Raw genomic sequence first — 20,993 nt, 5'->3', positions numbered from 1 at the left:
CGGTTAGAGATGACTGCAAAGTGCAGAACCTGAACTGGGAGTTACACACAGAAATTCTGTATTCCCACAACGACAAAATAAACAGGAAACCAACTGTGATTCAGTAATACTTCCAGTTTGATATCAGCAATATCAGTGCGATAGATTGCAGTGATTTCAATTTATCCTGTAATAGATTGGAGCCTATTGTGAGATAGCTGTGAATCATAGATGAATCTAGAGAAGTGAAAATTGCAATATAATCAATGTTTAAAAAGATAAAAAGATAAGTTCTTGTAAAGTATAATTATGTTGAACATAGTTGTCAAAGAACAACTGGTTATAGTTGTATTCTTACTGAAGGAAAAATCTAAATTCCTTTTTAAAGGAGGGAAAACACAAAAATAGCACATTTTGAACAGGAAGACTGCACATATTTTGTGAATGAGCATCACACACTTGGGCACTGTTGGCTTTTGTGAGGAAACAGCAACCAAGAGTTTGTCCAGCGTGTTGTGCCGCACACCTCTGTCTTCTGGTCTTGCTTGGGCAAGGAAGGTGCTTCTTCAGCTGCATGCATGCAACAGGCTAAAAAGTTTGATTTCTGAGTAATCTGGTGGGGAAAAGGAGGCTGCCTGTTAACTAATTTACACGCTGAGCTGATTCCCAGTCAGTGTTAATGGGAGTGTAAAGGTGCATCGGTTTCTGTGTGGATGATGTGCAAGATAGAGCAGCCACTTGCTGTGCAGTTTGTTTCCGATCTTTATATCGGAGCTATATAAGACAACTGAATTTTATTTAAGCAGTCCCATAAGATGATTTTATTTCAGCCTTTGAAGCCTCAGTACTTTCAGCAAAAAGTGCTAATGTAATTATGATATGACATTCATGTTCACAAGACCCTAATGCTACGTGTTTAACTGGATTAAAGCAAATGGAACTTGATGGGGTTTTGGCCTTAAAAATTGCTCATTTTTTATTTATTTAATCATGCCAAAATTGAACAAGGAAAATATTCTTCTGTACCTTAGCCCTAGTTGTCTTGACTCTGCAACCGCTCTGTTGATGATGACTCAAAGCCATGGTGAACTAATTAAGACAGTACTGTGTTACTAACAAAAGAGTTGCTTTCTTCCTCCCTCCTCCCCCCAGCAGTTTGTCAAACAAAATTGTATCCTATACCAAAATAATAGAAATCTAATGTATCCTGGCACTCCGTCTCTAGTCAACCAACAGTATTTTGTAATGCTGTTTTAGTACGTGTATTAGAGGACTTGTGTTTTACACAGCCCATTAACACAAGGGAATCATTAATTTCTGGAGAATGTCTTTGCCAGAAAGATGTGGGCTTTAAATCTTCTACGTACATAGAAAAGTACTGTCCATCTCAAATGTTCTAAATGGGTATGATCATTATTGAAAATAATAGTAATATTTTATGCTCTGCATTTTAAATGACTGCATTTTACAGTTGACATTCTTTTAGAAAACTCACTGATACATTTGCATCAGCGTAGACATGCTTAGATACAGTGTCTTAAAATTTTTTCATGTGGATCTGGATTATAAGGTGCTGCTGTTTCTCTTGTTTGTAGTTTTCTGTGCTTCATGTGCATGTTAAGTTAATTTTGTCTTGTTTAAAGTATTTTTGTGCTAATGTAGTTGGTCTTTCCACCTTTGTTTTTTATATAAACAAAGGGCACATGTGTTACATCTGCTTTTTGAAAGTCGTCTTTAAAAACTTTTAGCAATAGTTAACTCAGCTGTTTGTTTCTGCTCTCTAAGGGGTCGCCTGGCCTGATATGCACCGTCTGGCTGACAGAGTCCATCTGGAGGAGTTGACTAAAATTGGCATTCTGAAAGGCAATGTAGATGACATGGTGAAGGTTCATCTGGGTGCAATATTTATGCCACACGGACTTGGACATCTACTTGGAATCGATGTGCATGACGTTGGAGGCTACCCAGAGGTTAGTGTTAGTGCATTCTCAACTGCCTTGCACATTAACCCTTCTCAATTCGATCAGCATTTCTCTTAGTTTATGCGTGATTAGCCAGTTGCATGTTCTCAGAGGTGGAGCCGATGTGCATTTAAGTGTGTCTTTTTCTGGATGTGATATTTTATGTGATAGTTTACTTCAAGGGAGTATATTAGTTCATTAAAACATAAATTGCTTATGGGGAGAAGTCAACTGATGCCGCCCTTCAGGCATTCTTAATCTGTTCAATTTCTACATACATTGTGTTGTTCCTCCATGAGTCACCGCTGTAACATACATCACTCAAGTGTACCCTATGCTGTGACAGAGAGCATCTCGGTCTACCTGAGACCTGTAGTGGGAAGACTCACTTGCTCTGTTCCAGATGTGAGACAGCTGTGGGAGCCCATTACTGCACCTGGGCTAGTAAATCCTGATGGCTGTGTCATATGGAAACAAGCTGGCTCATATTCCTGTCTTGAACTTTGATCTCCAGTGTCAACATGGGCACCAATGTAGGTGTATTGTACTGGAATGAGAACAGAAAGAAGAAATCCATCAAGTCTTCCAAATGTGAAAGCATAACCTCTTGTATTCTGAGTTTCTGCAGAAAACACAGAATTACTACCTTTTTCCTTGAATTAACATGATGGTTCATGACTGTGATCTGAAAGCAGAATGAGTAAAATATTGTAACCAATGAATGGTAAGATGTTTGCAATGGTACTAAAAAAAAACCTCTAAGGGGAATTGAACTTAAGGTTTGAATAAAGAAAGGAAGTTTACAGCAGCTTCAGAAAGATTTCAGAAGGATTTTCTGTGTGTTATGTTTTGGTTATTTGAGGCTGACTGTTTAAGGGGTTTCAATAATACAGTATGAAAATGGATCATTTGCCTTCTCTTTTATGTAAGATGTTCTTTTACAAGAACCTGAAACAGAAACTAAGAACTTTTTAGGTAAGGTTGGGTGGACAGGCTACATAACAGCTGCTATTGCTGGGTTCACTTTTGCAGGCAGGGAAGAAACAGTATATAATATTTGAGGGTACTCATTATGTTCACAATATAATTATTGTTGAGACACAGTACTGTGATGACAATGTATTGGCATCAGCTAATAAACTTGTATGTAATAAAAATGAAAGAAAAATCAAAAGCAACCCTATTCTGATTTTAAGGTTTCTTCACTAGCTAATACAGAAAGGATGGGTGTTTTCCCCCTCTGTCTCTCCCAAGTGCATTCTCTCTGTGTACAAATAGAGGCATTCAGCAAAGCACAAGGGATGTGATTACTTGGAGAGTTCATGGACTTTAAAATCCAGGACCCCGATGTTGCATGGCTTTGGTTAGATTGTTTGCACTTGTGTTGTGAATAACCTTTCTGAATTTGGTGGACTTAGTAAACTGGAGCACATGTTCAAGACTTGGTAGGGTAAAGAGAGAACTAAATTTTAGGAACAAGTGAGAAGAATTGTGAGAGTGAAAAGTACCAGGCTTGATTTTTATTTAGAAACTGTATGCTTTGAAGATTAGACCAAGTACCTTAATTTCAAGGGAGATTTCTAGAACTGATTTTTGGAGACTATAGAGCAACGGACTTAGACACCTTCCGTCTCTCAGCAGGTTTCAGTAGTGTGGCATATGAGCTACAGAATCAGTTTTTGAAACTAATTTTTATTTACATATGACCAAATTTATAACTGTTAATTATCTGGTCTTTTATATAATTTAAGGGTCGTTTTTCTGAAAGCAGACCAATCTATCCACAGTTTTGAAAGAGCAACCTGTTATAGATAAAAATGGGTTTAGGGATTGTATTGTCGAATGAGTTAGGCTCTCCACTTTCATACTTATCGTGTGTAAAAATACCAGAGCTCTATGCAGATAGAGAATTATATACTTGCAAATGGCCAAGAAAGCCAATAGTATCCTGGCCTGTATCAGAAATAGTGTGGCCAGCAGGAGCGGGGAGGTGATCGTGCCCCTGTACTCGGCACTGGTGAGGCCGCACCTCGAATACTGTGTTCAGTTTTGGGCCCCTCGCTACAAGAAGGACATGGAGGTGCTGGAGCGTGTCCAGAGAAGGGCAACGAAGCTGGTGAAGGGCCTGGAGCACAAGTCTTATGAGGAGCGGCTGAGGGATCTGGGGTTGTTTAGCCTGGAGAAGAGGAGGCTAAGGGCAGACCTCATCGCGCTCTACAACTACCTGAAGGGAGGTTGTAGCAAGGTGGGTGTTGGTCTCTTCTCCCAAGTAACTAGCGATAGGACGAGAGGAAATGGCCTCAAGTTGTGCCAGGGGAGGTTTAGGTTGGACATTAGGAAAAATTTCTTCACCGAAAGGGTTGTCAAGCCTTGGAACAGGCTGCCCAGGGAAGTGGTTGAGTCACCATCCCTGGAGCGTAGATGTGGTGCTTAGGGACATGGTTTAGTGGTGGACTTGGCAGTGCTAGGTTAATGGTTGGACTTGATGGTCTTAAAGGTCTTTTCCAACCTAAACGATTCTACGCTTCTATTCTATGATTTTAAATATTAAAATTATTTGTTTGTGTGGACATGCAAGGCATTCTTACATTAAGAATGTTTGCATGGCTAATTTACTTTCAAAATACAATGTTAAATAACGAATTTCCTGAATATGGGGGAAACATGTATGTAAGCTCACAAACAAATAGTTGAAGTCCTGTATTTGCATATAAATGTGCATGTAGATAGAGGTGGGACATCAGCTTAGTTTGAAAAATCATGACTTTGGGGTTCTGCAGAAGGGCAGCCCCTTTAAAATCTCTCTGCGGCATTAATTCCTCCTCTGTTAGAACCATCACTTCTCTCTGACCCAAAGCATGAGGTTCTTTATGTTGGGTCATTTGACTACGGTGAGGTGCTTGAGCGTCGGAGCACCTGGTGGTGGAAAACCCACATCAAAGGCTGTTGATGGGGTGAACTTCATTAGGCTTGAAGCTCTAATGGGAGGCACGGTCCCTGCCCACGGCAGGAGGGAGCCGTAGGGCTGCAGTGCCGGAGCAGCACTGGAAGGCTTCAGGGGATGTGGTTTTCCCCAGGTAAATCTAAATATGAGCAGTTGGGCACTTCTCACCCGAGTGTGATACGTGTCTGTATTAAATGGGAGAAGGCTTTTTGTCTGTGTCTCGTTGTTTCATGAGAAAATGCGTTTTGAAGACATCTAGTACGCTGTGGAGTGATTTTTGGTGCATTTTAAATGTTTACCAGCTAGCGAGATTTTCGCAAGGAATTTCATAAAGCCATTTGTGTGTTTATTGTACACTGAGCCCATGCCTGTAGTATCATGCTCTTTTTTTCTAGCTGGTTAAGAAGCAAGTTATTTGCTTTTGGCCGAGGGAATTTCTGGGAGTATTACAAAGGATTTTTTAAAAATAAAAACTTTCCAAGTGGATATTATTCCATTATTTTTCCTCAAGTGTAAACAGTTACATTTGGAATAATACAATAAGCTTTAATTTCCTAATTTTTATCCGTCACAAAGTTTTGTGTGTTCCAAAAAAACTATTTCCAGACATTGTTAGCTTAGATTAGTTATTCATTAGTAGCCAAAGATTTCTTTTTTCAAAATTGGCAATAATAAGTTTTCATCTTTTCCAGTAAGCTGCTTTCACATGCAGCATTGAACAAGCACTTTCTTCCTCTTTGACAAACACTGTAAAAAGCTTGCACATTTTCTGCAAAGGATACTCTGGGATATTAGAAAAGTGTAACATTTCCCTTCCTTTTTTTTTTGCCATGATAAAAAATAATTGGTTTTGGCCAGCAATAAATGTGGCTTAGCAACGGTGTTTAGGGCAAGATTTTTAAAAGACCGTAACCACCAGTATTTCCCATTGAAGCACGTAAGTAAATGTCCTGATTTTCAGAAGTACTCAGCAGTCAAGAGCTCCTTCAGGAATCGTGTCTCCTGCAGTGTACCGTGGTATTCCTTGCGGGGAAACCGAGCGTCAAATACTTCTTTGAAAATCTCTCTGCTGCTTTTAAGGGTCTAACTACAACTTGAGCAGTTCTGAAAATCCAGCCCCAGTGGTACTAATCACTTCAGAAAATCTGGCTCTTAGTCAGACAGAGCTAGCTTCAAAGGGTGAAAACTCCACTGGGCTTAGCTTCAGCTGTAAAATTTAATCATGGAGATGGTTTTCCCACACTTTTTCATTTGTTTCTGGGTAAATTCGATATGGGATATAAATGAGGGTTTGTGCCTGTTGCAATGGAGAAAATGTGGTAGGTGATCCCAAATTTTCAGACCCTGAGGTAGATGGGGCTGAAGTTTTCATTTAAAACTAGGTTCTGCGTCTCTGGATGCTTGAGTTGATTCAATTTCATGTTATATTAATTGTCCGTAAGGCTCTGAAGAATGCTAAGTACATTTGATGACTTTCTATAATAATAAGCCAGTTAATTTAAGTTAGGTTAATAACTACTGTGATTTTAACATCTTGTGAATTAAGAGTTTCATTTTGTTTTGTCTTTTAAAATTATAAGATTTACCTTAGTTTAAAGTTTTAATTCAATTCTCTATTCTCATGAAAAGCTGATCCTTTCATCGCTATTCTGCATCAGCAAATTAAGGTTAGAGGTTTGTTTTGATCCTGGAGTTATCCATGTCCTTCCATTACTGTGCATGCTTGGGGAACACCTCTGCTGCTCAGAGAGGTGTACAAGCTGCGTCTGGCTCTAACAGAAACCTTGCTCCCAGATCCGAGATGACCGTCTGGGGATTTAGGTCACCAAACCTCCTAGAGAATACAGGAATAATCTTGTTCTGGCAAAAATTATTTTCCTTATGTATCCTACTTTATGCTGAAGCAGAAGATTTCATTTTTTTTGTGGTTAGCATTGCAAATGATGCATTAATGTTTTTTCCTTTAAGAAGCAGAGGATGAGGTGAATTTACCAAGGAGCCTAAAGCTGTTATGTAGAGCCCCAGTGATGCAAATTGCTTCACTTGGTCATAACCTTGCAAAGTCTTGCTCTAGCTGTGCGTACCCAGGACCTGCAAACATGAAACAACCTGTAGGGTAGGCGCTTATATGAACAAAGAGTAAAAGGGCCTTTCACCAGTTTTAGCTCTGCGTTTTGTTCTTGTAAGCAATTGTACACCTTGAGAAAAGATTAGGAGAAAAAAGCCTGCTGCTTCTGCTTCGTGGGATCCCCTTGAATCACTTTCTTTTTGATTCTTTGAATTCCTGCATAGCAGAGCCATATGGTTGTGTGGGCCACTGAGCAGGCAGAGTACAGGCAAGAAACAAATTGGTGAAGACTTTCAATTCTGCAGCATTTCCGTGCAGAGCAGCACTGAAGTTCATAGTGCTTGTTGTTATCTGTTGGGTCGAACACCAACCAGGAGAGTTTTCTGCAGCCTAAGATTCTTCTGTGGGATTTAAACCCCTCCCGGAGTTAGGTTAATAAATCTTCTTACCCTGCTGTGGCATCTTACGTGTGCTCAAGAAAGTCATGATGAGTTCCCAGCAGCTTTTCCCTGTGAGGACAGATGCTGGAGTTTGGGTTTTTATGGGAGCTTAGGACTTGAGCAGAGGCAGAAGAGGAGGGAGGGCTCAGGTGCCACGACAGTGGGTGCCATGGTGCGCACCATGCCCTGTCCTACCACAGGGTTTCCCTCCTCCTCTGAGAAAGTAAGTGTCGGGGACTTGGGGTTTTTTGTTGCTTGGTTTGGGTTTCATTAGTTCTGGTTAATTTTTTTGATGGAGATACTTGTTTATGTTTCTTTTACTTGTTGAAGTTCGTTGCAAAAGACTTTGCGTGCTAAGAGAGTTTTTATCTGAATATTTATTGTCAAATCTTTCTGAAATTTTAGCAGAGACTAACAGAGCTTGTGTGTTTTTGAGCAATTCATTCTAGGCACAGTAGGAGAGAAGAACGAAGACAGTACAGTTCTGCTTTCAATTACATGTAAAAGTAAGGTATAAAAGGTATCATAGGTATACTTTAGGTTTTTTGCTGTGCAATTTCTACTAATATTAGTATCTAAAGATCACAAAAGAAAAAGCCCTTTAATTTAAGTCCATCGCCTACGTATGCTTTCTGTGTGACACAAGAAAACCTGTCCATTAGATTTTAGATGGTGTTTGTCATTGGTCTATTTTTAAAACAGTGTTGCTGGTAGCTTTTGCAATTCTTTATCTCATTTCTTATGAATTTTCTATCTAAATATTCTCCTCATCTTCCAGGTTTATGTTGTAGTTGTCAAATTGGTGATTTTTACTCTTTGCTATCTCTTTTTCTTCTCATGCTTAGGTTTCAAGAAAAAAAGAAAAAATATAATCCATATTTTTTATTATTTCCATTATGACAGCAGTGGAGCTTGGTGACATGTGAGGATCAGGAAGCAAAAATGACATGGGAAGTTACGCTCAGAACTACACTGTAGCGATGGTTTGAAATTCAGCTCTATCTGACTCAGCAGGCAGCGGTGCCTCGAATAAGTGGCAGGTCATTTTTCCTCATTCCCTGCGATAACAGGAAACTTACGAGGCAGCTTAAACCTGATACCACAGTTAATACTTAGGAAAAGACAAAAACGTTTCAAATAAAATAGCCAGTTAAATATCGTGTGCCCTCCATGCCCCCAATATTAACTTCGAGCTGTGTCCCAAAAGCTCCAACTAGTAATTAGATTCTCCTGCAGAAGTGGAAGCTTTGACTTGCAAATGCCACAAGTGGTATGTGATGCTTGGGGCATGTTCTCCTGTAACCTGCTGCTGATTTCAAAGGCAGGACTGACAGTAGTTCCTTCAGGTGACTATAGGCAGCTCAGGCTGCTGGGAAAAAGCGGGATAGATTGAATAAATTAATCTTCATTAGTAACACTCAGCAAGAGAAACAAGGGCTTAGAGAGAAGGGACCAGGAGACAAGTGAAATGGAATTCAAGACTTTTATTTTATTAGCTGCATAGGGCTCCGTGCTTTTTACAATAAATGAGCTAATTAGGAGTTGGGTATACACAGTGGGAGAATAGGGAAGAGCAGAAGAGATGAGATTTCACTTCGGTGTTGATTTCGTATAATCTAAATATAATGTTAGTATTCTGACTAGTTTAAATACTTGATTGCACTTAGCTTGGTAAAATGGTTAGGACTTCACTGTATTGGATGTGGCCCAACTGGGACAGTCTGTTTGTCAGGCTCAAAAAAGTTCTATGATGATTTAGCTGGAAAAAGTACCAGAAACTAGTTTGTGTTGCTACATGAATCTTTTACTGTGGTTCAGTATTTGCAGTTATGAGTAGCTTTGGTGATCTCTGCTGTAGCCGTGTTTTGCTGCCATTGCTGACTTGAGGAAACATCTGGGTGTTGCAGCCCCTGGTTTCAGGGGGGAGAGTGTCCTTGCATCTCTGCGCTTGTGCATTCCTAGCTGGTGTCATGGCCCTGTGGGCGATGACCAACCACACAGAGACATCACCTGTGGTTTTCTTCTGTCCTGATCCAAAGACGGACCCAAGTTCAGGCTCACCTGAGTGGGCCTGAAGCTATTTCTGCTTCTGATCGCTTTGCCTAGTAGCCGGTGTCTGTGGGACAAGATCCAGCGTGATACACATTGCAGTTCTCCATGGAAAAAGCCACGTATACCCCCATTAACCATTGAGTTGCTTAGGAGCAGGCAGTAGTTCATCCTTATACTGAGGTATTCTGGGGATATTGGAACTTCTAATCTTCCACAGCCACTTTTCTGGGGGATAAGCGTATTTGCATACTTCCTAATTCCCTGCTTATTCCAAAAATAGATCTATATTTTATATTACTGCACACTTAACTTAATTTGAACTTTTATTTTGCTTGCATAGTAATGAAATCAGTTTACATAATAATTCTCTTGTTCCCTTGACAGTCCTTATTGCCTAGACATGCTGTTTTTTGTTACCTTACATGAACCATTAATTGGAATCTGATGTTCTTGGCAGGAGTACAGTCGCAAATGACAGTGTCATACATCTGTGCTTACTGTGGGGGGAGTGTCTCAATTTTAAAATGTGAGCAGAACCTCCAAATAAAATCAGTCTTAGAAAACAATTTCGGATATAGTCTGTTGTTGCAATATACAGGAAAATAAACAGTTCTTCGAAAAGTAATTTTCCCAGAATATCACTGGGAGTCTCTTGTTAGATGCCTAGGCATTAATATTTTCTAGATTATTCTCTACGCTTTTTTGAGGCAAATTACCAGCTTATGCTTTACAGTTGACAGCACTGAGTGCGACAGGGTCCTGCTCCGTGGCCAGGCCTCCAGGATATAATGGTAATAGAAACAGATATCCACACAGCTGCTGTGCCAGCATTCACATTTTTACTCTTCATTTCATCTGAGTACAAAACATCATCATGGTTATTGTTGAAAACAAGGCTTTCGTCATTTAGCTGCAAAATGTAGGGAAGTTTCCTCCTCTCAAAGAAGAAAATCCATTAATGGCAGAAGATTCATACTGATGGATGACAGTGCAAGGTTTCCCCATCAGGCTTTGCTCCCAACAGGGTTTGACTTGATGGAAAATGGCAGCGTCCTTGTTTCAGACCTGTAATCTTCTGTTTGGGGGTGGTAGTGTTTCAGTCATTAAAAAAATCCTCAGTTTGTTCTAGTTTTCATAAACAACCAAAGCAGACTGAGAGCTGAGAAATGTCAGCCCCTGGACCTGATGGCCATGGTAGGTACCGAGATGGTCACGAGTGCCCAGAGATCAGATGTCACTTGGGATGCTGAAGCCATAGTCTGATGTACGTTTTAATCCAGCGCTGTTTTCAAAAGGAGGAATTTTGTCATCTCCCTGGCTTGGTCACCTTCCCCCTTCCCTGCTCTGCTCACCCCCTGTCCCAGCTCATCTTGTCTTTCAGCGTCACAGCAAGTTGGACAGGGGCTGTCCTCCGCTCAGGGTATGCGTGACCATGTACACGCGATAGCCGGAACCTGTTCTCTCTTCATCCATTTCACGCACCCCTTGGTGAACACCTTGCTAGCCTCTGTTAAAAGCGACCATAGGTCTTCCTTGCCGCGAGCCCACCCACTGGTGTCCTGCTTGCTGTCTTTGAAAAGCTGAGCAGTCTTTCCCTTTCTCCAAAGGCCCATTAGAGATGCTTTCATGGAAGAGATGTAGCTGCTGCCATTTACATAGTGAGTGCCTGCAAAATCCAAAGACCTGGAGATGAAACCAAGAGCCGACACAACCCAGAGTTGAGATATCGACGGGGGAATATCAAAAAGAGTTTGTGAATTCCTTCTAGAAAAGTTACAATTTTACTTTTGGGTGAGCAGTAGTATTCAGGTGCCTTGGGGGCCCTCCCTGCAGTGCTGATGGCCCGGGGAGCCTGCGCTGCTGAAGGAGGTTTCCAAACACGAACCCTCGGGTCTTGCTCCTGAGTTGTAAACACGCTGTTACCTTCTTGGAGGAAGTATTAAAAGCAGAATCAGACTGCAAGCAGTCCAGACAAAATGCCTACACGTTGCTTTAACAGCTGTACAGAGATAAATGAAGTGGGCATCGAGGCTTGATCGTCACACCTGGTGCTAAACCTCATTTGTTTTAAGAAAAGGCCAAAAAATGCGGACGCCGTGCCAGGGCTGCCTTCAGAGGATGTTTGCCATTGTTTTCCTCGCTGCGCATTCATCTTTCTAGCATCTGTCTTGGATTGACTGCCTCAGAAACGGCATTTACTAGTAGAATTGAAGAGTAGTATACTTAAAAGCCAAATATGGGTTGTTTGTTGTAAAGCAGCCGATAGATAGTTGGCAAGACACCAAAAGGTCCAGACACTAATCTAATTGTTTACAGCTCATGGAGAGATTAATCCACAAGATTGGATGCCCTCATTTCCTTTACGCATGACAATGAATGTGTGAGGTGCCAAACCCCATGGGGCAGCAGCAGAAAGAAAAATGGCTCCATTTCAGTGCAGTTATTGTTTCAAGTTTAGAAATATATTGATTCTCTTTGGGGTTTGATAAGAATATAAATGCAAAGTGCTTTGCTTAATATCAGAGTATTCTTGTTTCCTAGCTTCAGTAAAACAAAATCGTGCTTTCTTATTTTAGTGTAATATAATGCTCTGCAAAATTCAGATCAAACATATGAAATAAAATGTATCGAATACACAGTGAAAATGGTCAGGATACACTTGCTGGCTTGCGAGGGCAAGCAAATGCACCACATCTCTGAAACATGGGCAAACCTACCCGCAGGTGTCCAGGCTGGTGAGCTCTGAAAATCTTGGCTGCTGTAAGATGCTGTGCATTGGAACAGAAGCTCTGCAAAGGGAAAAAAGCAACTCCAGTATTGCTTAGGTGACCGGTGAGAATAAAACAAACACTGCTGAGTGGCTGTTGCAAGCAGGATTTCTGTGAAATAGGCTTTCTCTGAACTGGAAGTGGAGCTCAGGAGCAAACAGTACTGTGGGGCTATATAAGCTTTGAAGAGCGAATGATTCAATGAGACGAAAACGTGGCTAATCTGCTCCTGCCTCCCTCCGCCCCCCCGCATTGGTGTGGCAGAAACGCGGGAGCGCAGCCGTGCCGGGACGTGCTGGCCCTGCTGCCAGGCACCGAGGGTAGCGCTGGGCAGTGCGCTTTGCCCTGGAAAAAGGGGATGTTTTATCCTCGTGATACCGGTCATGCTGCTAATGATCCTGAAAGGAGTCGTCCTTTCTGCTGGCAAGGAAAATTACCGTGACTTTGGCCAGAAGCAAGATTTGGGAATGCTACCTGGAGACCAGAAAAATAACACCTTGGTCTTGCAGACCTGTTAACCTCTGACTTACTGGCTGAAACGGAAAAGTTTTCATGAGCAAAGTGTGTGTGCATGTTTGCAAGCTAGTGGGCCTGTGAGCTGTTTACTGGTGATCACGATATTTTGTTGATGAAATTTTGCTACAGTTGCAAAGAATTTTCAAAAAGCTGATGGGATTGAGATATATTTATTCCGATGTTGCAATACCTGGCACATTTGGGGAAGAAAATTAATATCCTGAACTAGTCTTTGCAGTGTTTCTAATTCCTTGACTAAGCACGTCCTCATGTATCATTTTACTTTACCAGCTTTTGGGAAGAAGAGAATGTTTTGCTAGTCAGGACTTGTTTTGACTTAGTTTTTAATAATATCAGTCAGCACCATGTTGCCTGAAAGTCTGAATCTGACAAAAGTTTAGTTTTAAATGGGCTGCTTTTATGAGGTCATGTGTAGACTCATTGCTCCTGAATCAAGATCATAAATGTGTAATTTTAATAACATTCAGTGAGAATAAGCATTTGCATATCCTTGGAGAAATTGTTCTCTGCTGCATAGTTCAGCTATTTCAGCCATGATGTGGAGGGGGCATTTCAAGATTTGCACGTCACTTAAAAGATTGTACTTTGCAAGGGAGGGTATAGAAAGAAATAGTGCAAGTAATTATTTTTTCTCTGTAGTGCAGTACTTCTCCTAAGGTAGAGAGTGACAGTACCAAGCATATCCAAAGCCAGGATTTCTGTGGTGCAAAAAACAGTTTGGGTGTTGGGTTGAAAGCTGATCATCGCTGTACGTTAAAGCTAAATGAGGGACCGATGAGAGAGAGGTAACTGTACAGCACAGGGTTTGTCCTCTACTTCCCGATTACTTTTTGTATTTTGGGTCTCATAGAGCAGTCAGCGTAGGAGGGTCTTGATAAAAGGTCGCTACGGATTGCCTTTCTGTCTGTCAGAACCAGTGTTTCTTCTGCAGGGAGTGGAGCGCATTGACCTGCCGGGGCTGAGGAGCCTGCGCACTGCCCGGAGTCTGGAGCAGGGCATGGTGCTGACCATCGAGCCGGGCATCTACTTCATCGACCACCTCTTGGACCAAGCCCTCCGTGATCCTGCGCAGTCCTGTTTCATCAACAATGACGTCCTGCAGCGCTTTAGAGGATTTGGTGGGGTGAGTAACTCTTAATCGGATGGCTCTCTGAAACCGATTTTCTGTTTGTTTGCCTTTACGGTGTACTTGAGAAGAAATCTTTTGGAAGTTGTAAAGTATTGCACATAGGGCTGTTCCTGAAGCAGCATCTTGGGCCATTTGATTCTGAAGACAAACTGGAGGTTTTTTTGTTATTTTTGAATGCGGTTTTATACTTGTGATATCTGATTAACGATAGACCCATATTTTTCCATTGATTGAAATACCTTCTGTCAGCACTGTACAGTGACTTGCCAGGTAGGTGTTTTGTCTAATGTGTGAAACGTGTATGTTATGAAATACGAGACTGAGATCCATATGCCAGGGTTAGCTTCCTTGACAGCAGCACAGTCCGGTGCTCCCTCCCAGGGCAGGAGAGCCTGATGCTGTTTAAGTCAGGGAGGCAGAAGAGAAGAACAGCAATAATTGCTCTTACTGGACTATTGCCAGAATGGCGCAAAACTCGTAAATGTAAAGCCTTCCCTGTTTTCCAAGGGAATGGCCGATGGTCTTCACGCGCACCCGTGTTCGAGGTACCGCATTGCAGGCTCAGGCAGCCGTGTGCGCACAGGAAGGTTGGCTGACTCGGGAAGCAGCCATGATCTGGGCGATCGTTCCCATGCAGGCAGCTGCTGTGCAAGGGGCCTTGTTTCTCCATGCTCTCCAGGGCACATTTCCCATTCAAAGCCGCCACCCTCGCAGAGCGTTTAGCAGTTGCAGTGGCTTCCAGTGGGTTTTCATTTTAGCAGGGCGAGCATTTGAAGGGTGCCGCATTGTTCTCCGAGCTTCCGTATTCATGCACAGAGAAGATAGAGCAGGCAGCTGCAATGCCCCGTCCTCCTCGTGGCTCTTCTGCTAAGTCTCAACAAAGTTAACAATCACTGGCAATGGCGGTGATTTTCTGGTATGAAAAGTCACTCATTAGGAATTGTGTGCTGCTGCCATCAACTAATTTATCGCTGTACACCAGCCATGAGAGGGTAATTACTGTAACGCTTTTGGTCTGAGCTGGCTTTGAACCACCAGCCCCGACAGAAAAGTTATGTGTGCCATCACCAGTTGCGTGAGCCAGCCAGGCTCCTGGGCAGCCGCCCGTGGAGGCTCCCATACGATGTGTGTGCAGCCTTAGCGAGAGATGCGGGACTTTACCCTCTCTGGTATTTAATTCACTGCTGAGGTTTGGGGCGTTATCTGTCTCTGTGTTGTTTCTTTATCAAGACTTGCCAGCCAGCCAGCTGAGGTACTGGTGAATGAAAGGCAGCTAACTCTGCATTTTCTAACTGTAAGCACGTTATAGATGGCACCGCATGCTGAAGTATTTTAAAGGAACGCTGTAATGCACTTGTGTAGCTTGACACCGCTACGAAAACAGGTTTAACTATCTTCACTTTCCTTGTAAACACTCTGTGGGAGTTTTTCGGCAGTTGAATTGATTCCTGGTGAGCTTTCTCTGGAAACGCTCAGCAAAGCCCACGTTTTTCCATGACTTGCTGTGAATGCCCACTCCAGCTCTGCAGCTTGAGGCGTGCACATGGCTCACCTGCTGCCTGTGTTTGCGTGGAATAGGAGTGACAGCACAGGATCTCTACCTTGGTAGTAAGTTGCTGGATCAGGCACTTTTGTTCCAGAGATTTCAAGCAAAGTCTAACTTTCTCCCCTGTTTTTTGCTGAGCTTCCTGTAATGATGACTTTTAAGGAGAGCTAGCCAACAAACTTTGCTAGAAGGGGAAGCTGCCCAAAAACGATTGAGCAAAAATCTAAATCTCCAATCCCCCTGTGAACAATACATTTTACTTAGAGAGAAAAAAATAATAATACACACATACCCTGAGCCAGATGTTGTCACTTGATTTTGTCCAGGAGAAGAATGGAAATAAAATCTGAGACTGAAGTACATCCGAGTATTTCTGAATTCTACAAAAAAGCTGAATTATAATGCAATCAAAATGAATTTTTCCATCTTTACAATTCTGACTTGATTCTGCATTAATAGAAGATGTAATTTGTGCTGTGTAGTGTGCTTAGTTATCTGCATGCTGATTCATTCTAGTTTATCCAGAATGAGTGAGTATTTCTCTCAAAAGCATGTCAGAAAACTTTCTCTCTACATGATTAAAAAAGATATTGTGAAGCCCAGTGTTTTTACTGACCAATATTAATAGTAGAGGAGTTAATATTGGTGTCAGTTCTAGCTAAAGACCTCACTACAGCCAGTCCAATCTTCCTTTATGTTTAAAAGAAAAATACATTCTACGGAAGGAAATAAGTAGTCCATTTCCCTCTGCAGAGCTCAGCACTAATTAAAATGTTCTTAATTCGGTGTAGTTTAATTCACTTCAAAAACGAACTTACGTTAACCAAAGTAACACCACTGTAATTCTGAGTAAGACTGTCCGCGCAGGGGATTTGTGGATTTTAATGAATTTACCTTGAATTCACGTCTTTTTTGGGCTTTGGATAATTTTCTTGACTGTGACAAGTCTCTGCACTGAGAAGAGAAGCTCTTTTACCATGCCAAAAAGGGCAAGACTGTAGCCATTTCTTGTAATTCATGCTGCCTGGTATTAGCCATAAAGAGATTGTAAAAGCTGCAAGAGCAGGAAAGAATGAGAGACAACACAAGGTTCTCCTTCGCCCATTCTGCATTGCTGCCGGCGTGCGGGGCGTGTGCTGGCGGCACCGGCGCAGCTCCTGCGCACGCTCAGAACGGGTCTGTTGGCAGCCCAGCCTTTCTGCATCCCTGTAACACAGATACCCAGGCTTTGTGGCTGTAACTGCTGCTCAGGGACCTCATAATTTGGGCTTTTACCAAACGAGAGCTGTTCTGGGTCACATACAGATCCCTCTGGAGGGAGGCAAGAAGTTTTGCTAGGGGACCCGCTTCTGAGAGCACGGGCTGCCCTGTCTGAAGCCCTAAACTCTTTACTTGACAGCCGTTGAGTTCAGTCCTTCACAAGCTTCCTCAGCCAATTTCGGGAAGTCACTCAGTCACATGTGCTTCAGTTCTCCATCTGCAAAACTAAGGTCTGATTTACCGAGGTCATGAATTCTGTGGGGCAAGGGCTGCCGTCGGGTGCTGGCGCGGTGCCCATTCCAGGGCATTTCTGCTCTGCCTGGACTCTGCCCTCGCCGCTCTCATAAATAAACATAGATGTGCAAGTAGAGGTATGTGTATACGGTTGTATATATTGCTCAGGAAAAGCAGCCGATTCCTCAGGGAAGGGGAAATACTGACTCCAAATGCTGCCCTTTAGGGTTTGACATTTCCATTTTTCATAAGCCGATTACTGATTCATGCAGTTCATATGATGTTTTCTCAAAGACCCAGTAAAGTGGTTCAATCTTTTCTTAGCCTTAAATATTCAGTCTCTTTTTAGGCTTTCTTTTTCCCTAGGATTTGTAGAACTAGCACTAGACTTAATATGTGAAAACTCTATGCAACTTAGAGAAAATGCTGAAAGACAGCTAAATGTTAAATACATTACTTTCTTTCATTTGCAGATTTTTCTCATTTAAAAGTTAAATAGATTTACAAAGCCCAGGACCTTGAAGATCCACTAATATTACAATATTTTTCAAAACAATAGTACTTCCCTCACTCAGGAACAAATGTTAAACCAAATAAAAAGCAGGATATTTAATTGCTTCTGCCTTTGGTTCACAGAGCCATGCAGTTGTCTCTATCCTGATTTTTATTTTTCAGAAAGTTGAGCTCTGTTTCTGGGTTTATGGTGAATGTGTGTTGTGGAATGAAATAGTTCACTAGGCTATAAACACTATGCTCATCTACTTTTTAACATTTCGTATTATGCAGCAGTAATAATGCTACACAGCATCTTTTTGAAACGGTTTCATACAAAAGCAGTTGTCATAATGAAATATATAGCTTTCTTTACAGTTCTTGTAAGAGAAGTGATAGTTGTAGGCAAGCCAAAAACAGCGACTAGTTGCTTATAAACCTTCTTTAACCCTTTTCTCTTAAGTTGTCTGATTAACATAATTAGGTTAAAGTAAGAGCAGTTGTTTCTAACCTGTATTTAGCTTACAGTTTATTGCTTCTTTTTGAGCCTGGATGAAGGGACTGTGTGCCTGAAGCTTCTTTTTCCAGTTGTATCAGTTGATCTAATAAAATATATGGCCTCACCCTACTAATCTTGATCCTCTTTTATAAAATGTTTATATGTGGACCTTTAAAATAAAGTGTGCCTGACATGAGGACTTGTTTGTGAATAAGAAAAGGCAAGACTGGCAGCATGGGATGAGAAAGAGTCATTGTGTATCACAGAGCCTATTCGCCTCTATAGAAAAGACCTTGGCGTTGCCTCTTTGTGTAACGTGGTAACAGGAAAGTGCCTTCCCCAACCCTGCAGCGTTAACCGCCTGTCCCTGGGCTTGACATAAGGGCAGCTCTATTTCCTAATCAGTCCCCCTGAAATACAGAAGTCAAACCCTGCTTGTGGTAAGTTTGCTCTATTAAAAATTATTGGTGAGTCGATGGCTGGGTCAAAATAAGTCCCCTTGGCTACATGCATCTGCCTCTGTAGGATACCAGCTATAAAAACAGACACGTGGATCCTTCAGCTGGATAGAAGCACGTGTGCTAATTTACTTTGTGGGGTAGCATGTGTGGCCCACGTCCTGTCATCGTTTCCCAGGCGAGTCTCCTGCTCTAAGATCTTGCAGCGATAGTATTGCTGCTTTCCACAGCCATAATCAAACAAATGCTCAATAGATTAAAAAAAAAGGAGACGTGTCACCAGTAGTCTTTTTTAATCACATCTGGGATCTGTCATCATGCAAATCTGGACTATTTAATTGGCCAAAATTGTTTCTTGATTCTCAAAAGCCTTTTATATATATCATCATCCAAAAGAAATGAATGAGTGCTACAACCCCCTTCCCTTGGAAGATAACACAGGAGGCTCTGGGGAGCATGACTGTATTAGTAAGTCAGGACAAAGTGCGAGGCTGTATATATAGCTGACAGCAGCCCTGGTATTTAACTCCTATGCTGTCCTTGGCTATGCCCGCACAGCCCTGCTTTGGGACAGAGTTGGGTCCATTGAGTCGAGCCACATGATGGTCGGTTGCTGGCGTTAGGCAGTTGTGCAATCAGGTCCATCTAGACAGATCATGCCACTACCCTTGATAAGAAAGAGGCCTTTTAGGGACAGTCCTGGCATTCCTGGCCACTTCACCTTTGCAGGAGTGCTTTTTGAAGCATGCTATTTCACATCAAAAAAGCAAAGCCGCTCCTGGGGTGTGTGCAGAGCGCCCTGAAAGCTGCTGGTGCAGCAAATCTCACACCTCGGTTTGCTGTTCCTTTAAGCCGTGTCTGATTCCAAACCACTCTGTAGCCCTGAAACAAGCAGCACTGTTGAACAAAGAGCCTGCAAACAGGGACAGCTCTGACAGCAAGTTTCATAACCACTGTCCCCCACTGGGAAACGCAGTCCCAAGCCAGTGAGCCTTGCCAGGCAGATCCAGCATCTTTTGTCCATTTGGACAGAAGACAAGACCAAATGCCGGGCTCTCCTGTAGGGAAGGTTTTGCAGGTCCTCTGAAGCTGCTTCTTGCTGCTGCTGAGTTTAAACTCAGGGTGAAGCACGGAGGGTGTGAAGGAAAAGAGCAAATGCAAAAATTTCCTCCCGGTTGAGAACCTGTGTTCCTCTGCACTTGTGTTGCTTTTAGGCAAAGGAAAAATGTGCGCTGAGAGTGAGAAGTCCATCTTCTCTGTTACGGCAAGCACCCATTTCAGGTGAGATTCATCCAGGCAGAGAAATCGTTAGATCCTGGAGAAGGAGCTGGAGCTTTCCTAGGAGTGATGGGTGAGGCAAGTCTGTGTGCCTCCAGCTACATCCCAAAGATCATTTGGAGTTGATGGTGGTGAGCAGGCTGGTGCGACGGTGCTGGCTCTCCCGCTTTTCATGGCAATTCACAACTGTGGATTGATTATATGATCTCCTAACAACGTTTCTGCTATACATGAGCTGCTGTGTGGCACTCCAAACTGATGGGTTTCCCATCCTCCCCGTTTGGTAACTCGCAGTTCCCTGGCTTAGGCGGCTCCAGCACCCCCCTGCGCTCCCCTCATTCAGGGTGTCTCGCTTCTCACCTCCACCGGGATCTCCCTGCCTGGACTCCTTAGCCAGCCCCATCTCTCTTTGACCATTATTTGTCAATCCTGTCTTGCCTCGCTGTATCTTCCTTCCCTCGGCTCCTTTCATCACTCTAGCTCCATTTTCCAGCTCCTTCCCCATCCTGATTTTCTCTTGTGGCCTAGATGGGGCACAGCATTGACAGACATCTTGTCCCACTTGTCCTTCCCCCTCCCTCTCAGTCTGGCTTTCATCTGCTCTGCTTTCAAGTCAGTCCGTCCTCTCAAAGAGTGCCGAGGTATTGGTGAAGGCATGAAACGCTGAACTGGAAAACACCAACAATTTTTTTCTTTTTTTTGCTAATCTTACTGGTTAAGCAGATGAATTGTGGCTGATACTTCTCTGTAGCAGATACGCTGGGGAATTTCAGCTCAATTAGGTGGAGGTTTGTGAAGCCGGCAGTGCTCAGAAGAGGCTCTCTCCATAGGCAGTCAGCTCTAGCTTCGGTGGCCTCCCCTCTGCTCTCGTAGTAAGCACTAAGTGCTTACTTTTGCACTAATATTTTTACTTTCCACATCAACGCTGCGCCCAGCTCCATTTACTCTGGTGCGCTTGCCAACGTGATGCTTTGGCTTTTACCATGTCACCAGATCTGTCCCCTGGATTCTGGCACTGTTGCAGGGCTCGCCTTGTGCCAGCAGGTTTTTGGCAGGAGCTGGTCCACCCAGGCAGGCTGTGCCCGGGCCCAGCGGGACAGATGCAAGGGGCTGCTGTGAGGCAGAGGGCATGGTTCACCTTTAGATGCAATGCGACCATCTTGCTGAATCCTTGGGTTAGTTTTTGCTCAGCTGGCCAAATTCAAAGCAATGAATCAAAAGAGCCACCCTGGTAAAATCTGTTCACGTGCATGGAGTCATTCAGTGTGTTGCCGATTTCCTCTTCTGCAGCAAGGCACCGGCCTTTCAGGCACGCTGGGTGTAAAGAGCCTCACGGCTTTCAAATTTA

At 42.8% G+C, this 20,993-nt stretch overlaps 1 protein-coding gene across 1 annotated transcript in view; it reads left to right on the top strand.

Moving 5' to 3' along the window:
• PEPD (peptidase D) overlaps positions 1 to 20,993 on the top strand; it is a 143,012-nt gene that overhangs the window by 120,121 nt on the left and 1,898 nt on the right. Inside the window, exons 13-14 of the mRNA XM_075161373.1 lie at positions 1,765 to 1,949; positions 13,681 to 13,872. Coding sequence (XP_075017474.1) covers positions 1,765 to 1,949; positions 13,681 to 13,872 — 377 coding nt within the window. The remainder of the gene's footprint in view (positions 1 to 1,764; positions 1,950 to 13,680; positions 13,873 to 20,993) is intronic.

Source organism: Calonectris borealis, chromosome 12, assembly GCF_964195595.1.
Source record: "Calonectris borealis chromosome 12, bCalBor7.hap1.2, whole genome shotgun sequence".
In the NCBI taxonomy this organism is placed as follows: domain Eukaryota; kingdom Metazoa; phylum Chordata; class Aves; order Procellariiformes; family Procellariidae; genus Calonectris; species Calonectris borealis.
Note: the sequence above shows the minus strand (reverse complement) of the source record. Positions and strands in the feature narration are given on the sequence as shown.